Below are 14,271 nucleotides of genomic sequence, written 5' to 3' on the forward strand. Positions count from 1 at the left end.
GGCTGTGCCTTGCACCCACAGCCCAGCAGTGGTGGCCACAGAGTCTGAGCCTTAAGCAGCCAAACCCACAAGTATGGGTTGCTCCCACCTGGGATACTCAGCAGCTGCCCAGCAAGGAGCTCTCAGGCTGGAAGGGGATGTGACAGTATTGTTATATTACTTCAGTCCCATTACCTTCCCACTTGGGGACATGAACAGCTTGCTCAGCTCGGGGTGCCCCATTTGGCGTTATTAAAAATCCGATTTTTTCTAATAAAGGCAGCTCTGGAGCGCCACAGCCCTCTTCGGGCCTGGGTTGTGGAGGACCCGCAGGGCTCCCTTCCCTCTGATTGTGTATTCAGAGCACACGCCACACACAGCCTTCCCGTCTCTGTGTTCCCCTCAAAGTGGGTCAGGCGCCGTCCTCTCCAGGCATTCGTGGATGAACTTGAGCCTGCCTCGTGAAGTTTCTCAGCCCTGCTCTCTCTACCCCCCACCCCCAGCAAGAGTCAGCAGGGCAAGGTGGGACTTGGCAGTAGTGGCAGGAGGCCCCCAAGAGGGACTGTCCCCTGGGAACATGAGGGCTTTCTTGTGTTTACCTGTCCCCAGATCCATGCCTGATCTCTGTGCAGTGTCTCCTGGTAGGACTGCTGCAATCTGTCACTACCAGCAGCCAGGGGTCTATGTGTCTGGTCCATCTGTTGCTCACTGCTGCCAACTTGGCATTTGAATTCCTTCACATCCACTGAACTAGTGCTTCTCAGAGGTCCAGGGAGGACCCCCACACACACCTAAAATGAAAGCAGCACTTTCAGCACCCTCTGCGCATCCAGACAGCCTGACCACTCAGCATGCCTGGCCCTGTCACCAGCCCTGCCCTCACCAGGACTGTGCCCCCTGCCCACTCTCCCTCTGGCCCACTGCCCAGGACTCTCCTGGGATGTTCAGTGTCCAGCTTTCACTTGTTACTCCACCAGTGGAAGGAACCCAGCAAAACCTTCTGGGTATGTTTCATTTGGGTCTTAATTTTATTCTTGGTTTGTTTCTTTGACATTCTCTCTGCAAACACTGAGGTCAGTGTATAGGAGAGGAACCTGGAGTTTCTGTCTTAAGGCTTTTAGGGTAAAGTGGAAACTTAATTAAAGTGTGCAGGAGAGTAGCCTGCCCCGTGCTGCTATCACACCTCACATTAGCATCAGCCAGGGTTGACCTGAGGGTTCTGCTCAGCCTGAGCAGAGGCTGGTGCTCTTCCGGCTGCACCTCTCTGAGCAGCTTCATTGTCGGCAGCTCTGATCTGCTTGCAGCCCCGGCATGTGCAGATGCTGCCATTAGACGAGGACTCCTTTTCTACCCAAGGGGTTGGCGGGCCAGCTGCTCAGACACTGACAAGGCAGGGGAAGATAGGTCGCAGATGACCTGTGGTCAGCGGGTCAAGGTGTCTGACCCGACAATGGTTACAGGCCTGGCCTCTGCACAGAGTTGGGCTTTACGCGGGCAGGTTAAACCTCAGCCCTCAACAGAGTCAGGCAGTCACATACCCCTGCAGAGCTAATGTGCCCCATAGCAGCCAGAGCTCCAGAGCCTACGTTCAGACCAGGAGAAACCAAATGCCCTTGTCCTGGCATCACCTCTCCCTGTCTCCTTTACTCTGTCTCTCCCTCCTGGTCTCTCTCTGCGTCTAGCTGGCTGCTCGAGAGGGAAGGCTGACAGTGCCTGAAATTTTATGTTTCTAATCTCCTTCCTGGCCAGCAGCCAGAGGCCCCTCAGCTCTGCCTTCTCTGCAATTACAAACTGGGCTTGCTCTGACAGCTTAAAAATGAAAAATTGAGACACTACCTTCCCAGGTGCCACCTGCACGGTTTCAAGGGTGTGGGAAGCTTGAAGGGTGAAAAGCAAGAACTCCTGCTTCCTATTTAAGACTTGATTGCTTCAGAGACTGAAATTCCTGCCCTTATCTACTGCTGCCTTCTCCTGCCACACATGGAAAAAGGAAGACTCTTCTCTGTGTCCTTTGAGGTAAATAACTTAGCCACAAGGTAGAACCTGGTCCTGTAAAGTTGATTATTTCAACACTTTTCTCTTCTGCTCCTGTAATGAGGAGTGGACAGAGCTAGAATCCTCCAGAAAGCACAGAGGTTGGCCCAGTGTGGGAAGGTAGTCAGATTGGCTTTCAATTCCATCCTTTCAGCAGAAATCAAAGTGAGTTTGGAATGAGTTGATGTATGCTGTAGGCAAGGCCAGTGTACACAGAACATCTCACAGGCCTGAGATAAAAATCTCACCCAAGGCCAAGATGCTTTTGGAGACAAGCACTTCCGTGTGGAGAACTTCTCATTTTCCCCAAAGGGGACTTCTCTCGGGCAGAGACCAAGCCTGTCCTGTCTCTTCAGGGTATACGAGGGGTCTTCAAACATTCATGGAAAGATTCATATTATCTTTTAATTCTATTTTCCAAGGATGATTTGAAATGTCCTTGTACACAGGAGACCTGCAGCCTGTGCTCAGGTAGGAGGGTGATGACCAAGGGAGCCCCCAAGAACCCATTTTACTCATCCCGGTCTAGAGAGCCTCACACTCAGAGTCTCCCAGAGACAGAGTGCTGGGGACAGCTTGGCCTTGAGTGGCCAGAGGAACGCTGGGTGGGGCAAGAGGAGGAACCAGGAATCCTTCTGCTTCGCAGAGCAGGTGTGAGCAGCCTGTCCGGGGTCCTCCTCACTGTCCATCCCTGACCCCCAAGATTAGCTGGTGCCAGTGATGGGTGTTCCTGAGAAGTGTTCTGGCAGCAGCTCAACCCGGCCAGGAAGGTGGGTCACTAGTGTGAGCACCATCCCCTCCTTAGAGCACAAGAGTTAGATGAATGATGGAGTTTGGATGTGTTGTCCCCTCCAAAATTCATGTGGAAATTTGATCCCCAATGTGGCAGTGTTGGAGACTGATTGAGTCATGGGGGCGGATCCCTCATGAATGGATTAATGCTGTCGCTGGGGGAGGGATTAATGAGTGAGTTCTTGCTCTGTTAGTTCCCACGAGAGCTCGTTTGTTTAAAAAGATCCTGGCACCTTCTCTCTCCCTCGCTTCCTCTCGCCATGTGATCTGCTTCTACCTGCCACCAGCTGCCTGCCGCTTTCCGCCATGCATAGAAACAGCCTGAGGCCCACACCAGAGGCAGCTGTCCCAGAGTCGTAAGCCATGTAAACCTCTGTTCTTTATAAATTACCCAGTCTCAGGTGTTCTGTTATAGCAACACAAACGGTCTAATACAATGAGCACTCGGGACTGACAAGGGTCTCCTTGACTGCCTGGGAGCCAGGCTTTCAGAACACAAAGGAGGTTTCTGCGATGGTAAAAGGGACTCACATGGTTTTGAGCTGCTGCCACAGCCCAGGCTCCACCTGGCGCATCACTGCACCGTCCTCATCCATCCCCACGTGCCCTTGCCATCATCTCCATTTTTAAAGGCAATGAGATCTGCCCCAAGACCACAGTTAAGTGGCAGAGTCATGACTTGAACCCAGGATAACTGGAGAACTTGAGCTTGTTTATTTTATTTTTTATTTATTTATTTTTTTTTAAAGATGACCGGTAAGGGGATCTTAACCCTTGACTTGGTGTTGTCAGCACCATGCTCATCCAATGAGCAACCGGCCATCCCTATGTGGGATCCGAACCCGTGGCCTTGGTGTTATCAGCACCACACTCTCCCAAGTGAGCCACAGGCCAGCCCAACTTGAGCTTGTTTAGAAAAACAGCCTCTCTCTCTCTGGACTTTCCCAATGGTACCGCTTCTAGGAACAGCACTCACACTTCCCCACTGCTGGGCTTCTGGCTCTAGCCTACCAAATGTGGCTCCCCTTTCACCCTTGGCTGGTCCAATGACTTAAGGAACAAATGCCCTGTCACCTACTTCTGTTTCTAGGGCCAAGAAACTGCTTGGTCTCCAGTAGTCCTCTGCTCCAGCCAGCGTTGCCCCATCGACCCATCCCAACCTTCCTGATGACCCAGCTTAAGGCAGAGACACATCCATGGCCTGCACCCTCCAAGGGCAATGCAGCAGTGATGGGGGTGCCAAGTCTTCCCCCAGATCCAGCTCCCTGACTGGAGCGCCAGTTCTTGAGCTGGTGTGGGCATGACGCTGGCCATTCATTATCATTAGCCCTGGTGTGACGATTCTCTGCTCGGAGAAGGCAGTGCCATCCTCCAGACAGGCACCTGGACAGGTGGCTGCCTCCTGGTGTGTGTCAAAGCCAGAACCATGCACGGGGCTCAGTGAATAGCATGGGGTTTGAGGCAGCCCAGCCTGGAGCCTACCCAGGCCGGAAGGCATCTGGAGCCAGGTTCACAGGTCAGGGTTGAGGGGGCAGCTCTCCAGGAAGCAGGCCCACCCGGGAAAGGCACGATGCAGCAGCCGCCTTGCAGGAAGGCCCAAGGCTGCCAGCGTGTGGGAGGAAGCCAGTCAGATACACCCTGGGCCCTTCCAGTCATGGCTTTAAGAGCCTCACTGATGACTCACTGCTTGTTGTGAAAGTGTATCTTGACATAAAATATCCCCTTGACCGCCACGCTTGAAGTCAGTGACATCTCCAGGAATGGAAAGCTGATACGGACATGAACTACCGACCTTGCCTTGGCTCATTCTGACACCTGTAAACTGGATGGGCTGTAAGCCATCTGGTCCCGAGGGCCGCACCCTGCAGACGGGCGTGTCGGTCCTTGTGTGCATGTCACTTTCAACTTCCCTCCTCAGAAAGGGAAGGACGATGCTTTCTGCAAACTGCCTGCTCATTGCTCAGGGTTGGTGCATGTTTTTGTCTCAGCTCCTGCAATAATGACTTGCCTTCTGCTCCGTCTTTCTCGCTCCGTCCCGAGGAGTCAGCTATCAGGGGAGGGGAGATGCAGGCTGCAGCTCAGGGTGAATCAATATGGGGAGGCCAGTCTGTAGGACTTAGATCAACTGTTGGAACAGGTCTGTGTGCAACCAGCACACCTCGGTGGGCGGAGTCACGGGACCTGGGGGGCGCCTGACTCCTGGTCATGCCCTGCACCAAGCTCCCCCTACTAAACCACAGGCTTGTAAGTGTGACAGCCCCAAAAGCTCTTTCCAGTCCCCTTTGATGCCTGAGTCCCCTCTGTGGCCCCCACCAGGTGGTCTTCTACCCTCGGGCTTGGACACCTCCCACTACAGAGATGTCATCATCCACCCTGCCACTGGTGTGACCAGTTCTTTCTGTTCTTGTCGTTTGTCTCCTGGAACCTTCTCCTATGGGTGCCCTGGACTGTAGGTTCCAGAAGGACAGGGCCCGTATCTGAGCACACTATCCCCAGATGATCACAGTAGTGCCCAGCACTCCATGGCGGCTCGGTACATCTTTGTTGAACAAATGAATGAATGAATGAATGGTCCTGGTTGAGCCCAGGGGTTACACAGAACAAGCACAATTGTTTTTACGTTGGCTGCTCCTCAGATGTTAAAAGAATTCTCCTGTCCCCCTTGTCACCTTGCAGCTGAGCTTTCCGAGGCCCGACAGCCGCTCATGTGACATGGTGTCAGGCCTCCCCTCTTCCCTCCCTTCTGAGCCCTCCTGGCTCCTCACTGCTTCTCCGCACCCTGCAGTGTCACTTCCGGTGTGGAAGGCAGGTGGATGTGGATTCTCTGAGCAGGGCCTGTGATAGGTCAGAGAACAAGCTTGACCAGCCTTGCCCTTGGGGAACTATAGACCCCGCTCAGGGGCAGACTCCCTTGCACATCTGGGAAGTCCCAGATGTCTGGTCACCAGGATGTCTGGGGAGCACTCGCTGCCCTGTCCCACCTCCGCATCCATCTGCATCTCCCACGCACCCCAGCAAGGTGGGCGGCCGGGCCCTAGGCATTGGTGTGTGCTCTTGGAGACCTGCTCCCTGCCGCGCATTCTGGCAGGTCTGTCGCTCACGGCCTGTCATCCTCATTTCATCTTGATTTATGATCAGATCTAATGAGTTTTTGGAACAGCTGTCTCCAGGGGACAGGGCAATTAATCTAGGAGGTGGCTGTTGAACTCCACTCCTCCAGCAGCCAGGGGAGGGAGGAACCTTGACAGAGGGGTGTGGCCACAGGTGCAGTCCCCGGTGGGCAGTGGGGGTTGGGTCTCATGCCACTGGTCTCGGGACCGCTCAAGGTCAGAGCCCACCTGGACCTCCTGCTCCTTTCCTTTTTCTTTGTCTCTCCATCATAACCTGAGGTTTAGGGTAGTGGTACTGGTTTCCTTTGAACTTACCAGTTCAGAAGCCAGGCTGGAACATTTTCCTTCCCTGTCTCTCCCTGGGCCTCTTGCTCAGGGAAGCGGATCTCTACCCCACCCAGGCACTGAGTCAGGATCCTCAGAAGGCCGGGAGGTTTGCCGTCTCCAAAGCTGCCGGCATTTCTGTGCTGCCGAGCGGAGCATCCAGGTGCGCTTCTGACGGAACAGTGCAGGCATGACTCACGAAAATCCCACATGCCCCCCTGGATGAGCTTGTCCCCTCCAGGTGCTTTTTGGGGAGCTGCAACCCCACAAATCAGCCACTTTTCAACACTCCTGGAATTGCCTCCCAAGAGCTTCTGGTATCTTTTCACTCCTGGACGGCAGTAAACATCCAGCCCTTGACGGTAGATTTCGTTTTTGGAAATAGTTGTTTCTGGAAATAGATTTGTTTGTTTAAGAAAATTGAGAGAACAAGATGCATAACTAATTTAGGTAAGTAGCATTTGAGTTAAAAATAATTATGGCTAGAAGATTGTGAGATAGCTTTTCTTATCACCCATAGCCATGGCTTTGTAGGAGATCCTGAAAGTTCTAGAAAATGTCCCACGTCATCAGTAACATAACAGTGCAGCCTCCCAAGACAAGTACTCTGGAGGACCCCTGTTGGTAGTATACATTCTGGGGTGTATATGTGCACGCTTTATAAAATCAGTCTCATTCCTTTGGAAACCTACTTCATAAATTGGTTTATTGACAACAAGGACAGCCCTTAAGTAGGACTGTCCAGGTAGCTTACCTTGAAGGAAGGGAGCCAGTTTCTACCTGCATTTCTATCAGCTTCGTGGGGACTTGGGGCTGGAGAGAGCAGCCAGAGGGGGCGCTCGTTCACAAGCCTCCCGCCGCTCACCAGACTGGCCGAGCACAGAAGCCAGAGCATTTCTCCACAGGCCTCTTTCCTAATTTGTGCCAGCCAGCTGGGGCCAGGAGCAGCACCCGGTCACAAGGTGGCACCCCGAGATGGTAGGGCAGAGCAGGATTTGAATCTTGCCTTACAGCACTGTCCCCTTTGCCCTGACCCTGCGCCCTACCTTCTGTGACAGAGCCATCTACTGCAGCCTCTTGAATAACTAATCACTGGGCAACCGCAGGGCCCCCTGTACACACCCCTGACCCTGCTCAGCTCTGTTTTGTAACCCTTCCTGGCCCAGAACAGACTTTCTGGCACATGGAGACTCCACCTCAGGCCTGTCTCACCTTTCCCCGAGCCCCCCTCACATCCTGCCCCAGCACACCTCCTGCGGTGCGGATCTTCCACAAAACCTCTGCTGCACCCACTCCTCTGGCACCCACCCCCAGAAACCTCTGAGACAAGCCAGACTGCCCGGGGCCCTAGGCTGTCCCTGAGGGAGCAGGGAGGCCCTGAGGTGTCCTGTGCCCCATCCCCAGAGGATGAACGCAGACACAGCTCCCTGGGCTGAGGCTTGAGGGAGGAACTAGGTCACTACTTCCCCTTGACTGACCAGAGCTGGGAAGAGTTGTGATGCCCCTGGAGCAGCAGGAGTCACAGGGCCCTCGGAGTCAGGAGTGGCGGGGACCGAGCGGGCTGTGAGAGTCGGGAACAAATCACCTTTTTTAATGGCAATTTTCACAGGCCTGTTCCCACGCTCTTCTGCTGTTCCTGACAGTGTCAGGCAGTTCTGATTAAAAGTAATAGATGAAGATTCTGTTCCACTCCCAAGTGTCGTTGTGGGAAGACTTTGGCCTGACTTTCTGTGGTCCCAGCAGAACGGCCTTGTCCCTCCAGGAGCCAGGCAGTACAACGAGGCCGGAAGGAGACCATGAGGGTTCCCCTTCTCCCCACAAGCGAAGAGCCCTGAGCCCTTGATCAGGCAGCCGACGGGAGCAACCGAGCTACCTGCTGTCCTCTTCTGGCCACTGCTTTTGCACGTTGCCCACCAAGGAAGGTCACATGGGCTAATGGGCTTTACCTGAGGGACCAGGGCACAGGCTGGAGGGGCTGTCAGATCTGTTCTGAACAGAGACAGCAGGAGTTTGTAACCTCCAGGATGGAGACAGGGACGCCTGTGGTTTCTGTGTGTGAGTAGCTAACAATGGCAGTTCTAGGCCATCTGAATAGCAGATCCTAGAGCAACACAGAAAGATCCAGAAGTAGCATCTTCTCTGAGTTCTGGGAACTTTGATTGCACACTTCTTCCTGAGCCTTGCTGGTGTGGGTGCTCTGCTCAGCCCTGTCTTCAGGGATTACATTCTAGAGGACAGGCTTGTGCAGACTGGCCCAGGCCCAGAGGGAGGGGCATTGTGAAGGCTTCAGGGGGAATCCACCTGGTCTTCATCAGCCATGGAAGCCCCTTCACTCTGAACAGGCCCCTTCCACCTCTGCAGCAAGTTCCTGGCCCCTCACTGTGTCATCTGCCTCCAGCCTTGGTGCCAGCAGCTCAGGATTCAGCAGTCCCAGCACCAGTCCTTGGTGCTGTTTCTTCTCTGGAGTGACCACTGGCAACATCCTGCCTGCTGTAGGCCCCTGGCCACCCACCTCTGCTCAGGGTCCCAGCATCCCTGCCCGTTTGCCCTCAGCTTTGTCTTCCGGGTGCCCTCTGCCTAGGAGGACACCTCCTCCCAAATGCTGTGGGCCCCTCTGCCCTCCACTTCCCCCAGCTCCCCAGATACACATTCTTTAAACCAAGGGAAGGAGAATGAACGTGAGTCCTCCCCACCCTGCTCCCTGCCGGGAAGCTGGCAGAGCCCCTGTGAGAGCCTCTGGGCAGTGCGTGAGCAGGACTCACCCTTCTCAGAGAAGACAGAGCTGCTGCCATGGTGCCAGGCCACCGGGCTGATGACCCAGTGCAGCCCTGCCCCCCTATTGTCATGGCCAGGCCCCCTGCCGGGTGGTAGGGGGAAAACAAGACACGGAGAAAGAATGCAGGGAACGCTGCTAAGATCAGCAGCCACTTGACCTGTCCCGGGACGGAAGTGGCTGTTGGGGTTGCATAAATCTGTGTTTAATGACGCCTTCTGGCTCCATCCCTCCACAGGCCCCCCAGAGCAGAAGTCGCCCCAGGTAGGGCTATTTCTGTACCCGCTGGCTGACCCTTCTTGTTTTCCAGCTTTCACCATCATGATCGTGCTGGCACTGGTTCGCATCGGGCACGGGCAAGGGGAGGGTCACCCACCCCTGGCCGACCTCTCCGGGGTCCGGAACCTGTTTGGGGTGTGCGTCTACTCCTTCATGTGCCAGCACTCCCTGCCGTCCCTCGTCACCCCCGTCTCCTCCAAGCGCCACCTCACACGGCTGGTGTTCCTGGACTACATACTGATCCTGGCCTTCTACAGCCTCCTGTCCTTCACTGCCATTTTCTGCTTCCGTGGTGACAGCCTCATGGACATGTATACCCTCAACTTCGCACGCTGCGACATCGTGGGCCTGGCTGCTGTCCGCTTCTTCCTGGGCCTCTTCCCCGTCTTTACCATCAGCACCAACTTCCCCATCATTGCCGTGACCCTGCGCAACAACTGGAAGACACTCTTCCACCGTGAGGGTGGCACATACCCATGGGTGGTGGACCGCATCGTGTTTCCCACCATCACCCTAGTGCCCCCCGTGCTGGTGGCCTTTTGCACCCACGACCTGGAGTCCCTGGTGGGCATCACAGGAGCCTACGCCGGCACCGGCATCCAGTACGTCGTCCCCGCCTTCCTGGTGTTCCACTGCCGCAAGGACACCCAGCTGGCCTTTGGCTACGGAACTGTCAACAAGCACCAGTCCCCATTCCGCCACACCTTCTGGGTGGGCTTCGTGCTGCTCTGGGCTTTCTCATGCTTCATCTTTGTCACGGCCAACATTGTCCTCAGCGAGACCAAGCTCTGATGGCAGGATGCTCCCAATGAAGGGAGGGCTGGGGGCCCCTCCCCCACCTCCCTACCTGCAGAGCCAAGATTCATTTGCCTCCCTGGTCTTCACAGGGCAGGTGAGGCAGGGCTCTAAGAGGACACCCTCTGTGTCTCCAGCTGCGGGTCTTCTCCCCGCCCAAGACTCCACCCAGTCTGCACCTGGCCTCACTCACCAGGGCAGCGCTCCTCCCAGGTCCTCCTGCCTGGGGCGGTATGCGGCTGCTCCCAGATTCCAGGACTCGTTACCAGAATCACTCCCTCTGTTTTACAACACACTCCAATCCCCCCACTACCACCACCCCACCGCCAGAGCAGGCCCATTCCTCTGTGTGGTGGGAGACGCGGTGCTGGCACTGCTGCTATTTATACCAGAACCCGTGTCCCCTCGTCCCGCCTCCCCGGCCCCTCCTGCGTCCTTGCCTGGGAAATGCTCCACTAGCAGCTGCTGCCTCATCAGAGGTGAATCCCAGGCCCTAACCATCCTAACCCAGCTGCCTGTGAGGGCAGGGCCCACCTTCCGCACCAGGCCTGGGAGTCGCTAAGTGCCACTCCGAGGGGAGGACCTGGAGAACGGGAAGTGCTAATTGGCACCAGGGCCCTGGACCAGAGCTGTGATGACCCTTGCTGTGGGCGCCAGCTCTGGAGCAGCAGGCTGGATGCCATGTCCCTTCCACATGGGGACACAGCAGCCTGTAAGCTGGGCTTAAAGCCCGGAGCTTGTCATCCCCAAGAAGCACCCTATGTACCCTGGCTGCCCCGCCAGGGCCCCCAGGGCCTCCTGCAATGTTGTGGAAAGCTGCACCCACCTGCCACCCTCAGTGGCTTGGGAGCACCCTGGGCATGTGGCAGTGCGAGAGACCCATGGTTCCCACCCTCCAGGAGGCCAGGCCTGCAGGGCAGCAGCCTGGCTCGGCCACCCTGCTCCTGCTCCAACACTAAAAAGCAGCTCCCGTTAGAGCTGGGCCGTGGGTGCTCAGTGTTCACGCTCTCCATGTCCCTTGGTTGACACGGGGTTGGATGGGGCACTGCTGCCATTCCCGTGGAAGGAGACTGGGTTCCCAGCCATCTCCCACTCAATCATGCATGCGCCTGCGGGGCCGGCCTCCGTGGGCACACAGGTGACTCTACTGAACTCTTCATTTCAATGTGCCTTCTCCTGCTTCAGGACCTGGGGGTCCTTCCTCACACTCCCTGGCTTGCCCCCAGCCCTGGGTCTGGTACCACAGTCCCAGAGCCCAGAGCAGCTTGCCTCAGAGCTGCCTCTGGCAGGGGTCTCAGGCCCCTGCCCCTGTGTCTTTAGATTTCAGTGCCTTGCTCAGCCCTCGTGAGGGAATCTTTGTTGCCTCCTTCCCCCTGTGTCTCACCTTCTTCAGGCCTTGGACAAAGCAATGGTGCCGGGTCTCCTGTGGCCCAAGGTGATCTCAGGGCTGGGCTGTGTGTGGGGCGTCTGCGGGCAGAACAACAGGTGCAGCCCATGAGAAGCCTGGCTCGTAATCGGCCTCAACCTGCGCTCTCGCTGTTGTCACACATCAGCAGTCTCACAGCTTGTCCCCACACACCATCCTTTTCCGTCCAGGTGAAAAACGAACACCCCTTCCCCATCTGCCACTGTGGCTTCTTCGCAGGAGGCCCTGCCCTGGCGTGGGCAGAGCCCCGAGAGCACCACAGTGCTGAGGCCCAGAATAGCGAGGACCTGGCCCATCCCCCTGTGGCCTGGGCCCTCCCTAGAGCTGCCTGGCTGTTTGCTGAAAACTCAATTAAAACATCTGTACTTACCCTTCGCCACCTACATTCCCTCTTGCTTAAGGACAAAGCAAATTAAATCATCCTGCCACCCCAGGCTCCAAACCAAATTTTGGACGCAAATTTATTAAAAAATAAATGAAGCCCAGGTTGATTTATGTGACAACCTGGAGCCATGTGCAGCAGTAGGTTTGGGTGGCTGTGGGTGGCTGTGTCCTCTCCACCCCGAGCTGGGGCAGTCCTGGCCCTGAAGAGAATTGGCCCAAGGTGACCACATCGCTGATGCCAGGGGGCCCTCACCACCACCACCATCTGGTTTCTTTGCTCTTTCGTGTCACCTGCTGTCTCTCCTGCTAAAGGTCAGATAAGGTCACCTTCCTCTCCACTACTGGGCCTCTGCCACTGATAGCCAGTGAGGGGGGCTCAGGGCAGGGAGATGAGGATCCCAACAGTGAGACATTTTATCAACTTGGCAAGATGGGCAGGTGAAGCTGTGGTTTCCATTTTGCAGATGGCCCCTAGGGTCAGTGTGAGGAGGGCAGAAGAGGATGTCTGCCCAGCCTGGCCCCAAATATGAATGTCGCTGTGGATGAGATCTTACACTCAGCAGCCTCTGCCGGCCAGCCCCAGACTGGCCCTTGAGGACAGGCCAGGTCAAGGTAGGAATGAATGTTCTTGCCTTGCTCCCCACCGAAGCACCATACCCACCTGAGCGCCAGAGCCTCGTGCCAGCAGCTCCTGGCTGTTCCTCACCTGAGGCCAGAAAGGCAGCTACAGACTTATAGATGGGGCAGATGGCAGGTGACAGGCTGAGAGGCACTGCTGAGTGGTGGAAGGTTAGCAGTAGGCACCATGCCAGGCCTCTAGCCACACACCTGTCCTTGCCGCGTGGGGGCCGGGAGCAGCCTCAGCAACAGGCAGAGGCTAATGCCAGAGTGATGGAGCAGAAGTGGCTGGCAGTGGCAGGCCTGGGGAAGTGGAAGGCTGTGACCAGCCTGTCTAGGGGTCAGAGTCCTGAGCAAGGCTGACTCGTGCTCATGGCCACTGAAAAGCCGGCTCTTCAGCCAGATCCATGGCTGCAGGAGAGCACCTTGCGATCCCTTCTCCTGGGGCTGATGGTGTGGACTGCAGGCTGGAGAAGGGGAGAAGTAACTCTACTGAGGGCCTGCTACATGCCAGGGCACAGTGCTGGGTACTTTCTACAAGGACCAAGCTGTCAGACCTGCCACATACAGGCAGTGAACCTCTGTGACATTCTGTCCTCCCTCCTTTGTGAAGTGCAGTGGTAATACCTCTATCACTGGCCAGGTGTGGGCATTAAAGTACTGAGCTCAGTGCCCAGTACAGAAGTGCTCAATAAAACTATTATTTACTGATGTTTATCTCCCTTGTCACTTGCCAGCTGTAAGCACTTGTAGCCAAGGACCCCCAGACTCATTTAAGGCTCCAGACACCTAATTGGTTTCCTAGCCTCCTAATGAGATGAAGGTCTTCTTGTAGCCACTGCCTGCTACAACTGAGAAACAGGAAGTTGACCTGAATTCTTCAGGGTCTTGAGGCTTTTGGGGTCTCTGGTTCCCCAATCCCCTAGGAAGCTTAAGGACAGCCCTCCCTTTTCAAAGAGCAAGACAGGCTGGTCTGGAGGGTCCTCACCCACGACATCATCCGCACCCTGTAAGGTTTGCCCCTCTCCCAACATGCGCCCCTGGCTTCCTGGGAAAAGCTGGTGGGGGCCATGAGCCACTCAGCTGAAGACAGACAGACAAGCAACAGCTACGGCAGTGGCAGGAGGGAACCGGGTTAGACAGAATTTCCTACTCTGAGACTAGTGAAAAGTCCCTCTCACGCTGTGTTCCACCAAAAGAAAAAAACAGCATTCCGGTGTCTGGATCGTCAGGCCCTTGTTCATAGCACTTTCACATCTGTGGCCTCACTGTCCCCTCTCCTCTCCCCTGCCAAGCTTTCTGCCCTCCCCTTTGGGCAGGGGAGGCAGGGACATCACAGCTCTGAACAGGAGGGCAAGAAGCCGGGCCAAGCCAGCTCTGAACCCGCAGGAGGCATCTTTCCTGCCCCCGTCCCCCAGGGCCCACGTTCCCCCCAAAATACCTTCCTAGAGAAGGAACAAGGCAGCCAGCACTGGGCCCGGGGAGCAGGAGCGGCCCCTCCTTGGAGCCGGCAGCAGGCTCAGCTCCACATTTGGCTCTTAATTATCTTTCCAGCTCTTGGTTATTAACGATCTTGGGCAGCAAGTGGAGCAGTCTGGACCTCACAACTCCTCCCAGCCTCACCTGCTACAGCCTTCTGCCCAGAGTTCTGACTTGGGGAGGGTGAGGGGATCAGGTCCAGGGGCTGGTGGCCAGCAGTCAACATTCTCACCACCAGTGGCCGTGGTGGAGGTCAGGCTCCCTTCTGGAGTGCTGGC

General features: G+C 55.9%; 1 protein-coding gene across 2 annotated transcripts in view; it reads left to right on the forward strand.

Annotated features, from left to right (window-relative positions):
• Positions 1 to 13,154, forward strand: part of TMEM104 (transmembrane protein 104) — a 56,997-nt gene extending 43,843 nt beyond the window's left edge. For both annotated transcript variants that reach the window (XM_063080828.1, XM_063080830.1), the window contains exon 10: positions 9,323 to 13,154. In XM_063080828.1, coding sequence (XP_062936898.1) covers positions 9,323 to 10,083 — 761 coding nt within the window. In that variant the 3' untranslated portion in view covers positions 10,084 to 13,154. The remainder of the gene's footprint in view (positions 1 to 9,322) is intronic.
• The last annotated feature ends 1,117 nt before the right edge of the window (positions 13,155 to 14,271 follow it).

Source organism: Cynocephalus volans, chromosome 16, assembly GCF_027409185.1.
Source record: "Cynocephalus volans isolate mCynVol1 chromosome 16, mCynVol1.pri, whole genome shotgun sequence".
NCBI lineage: Eukaryota > Metazoa > Chordata > Mammalia > Dermoptera > Cynocephalidae > Cynocephalus > Cynocephalus volans.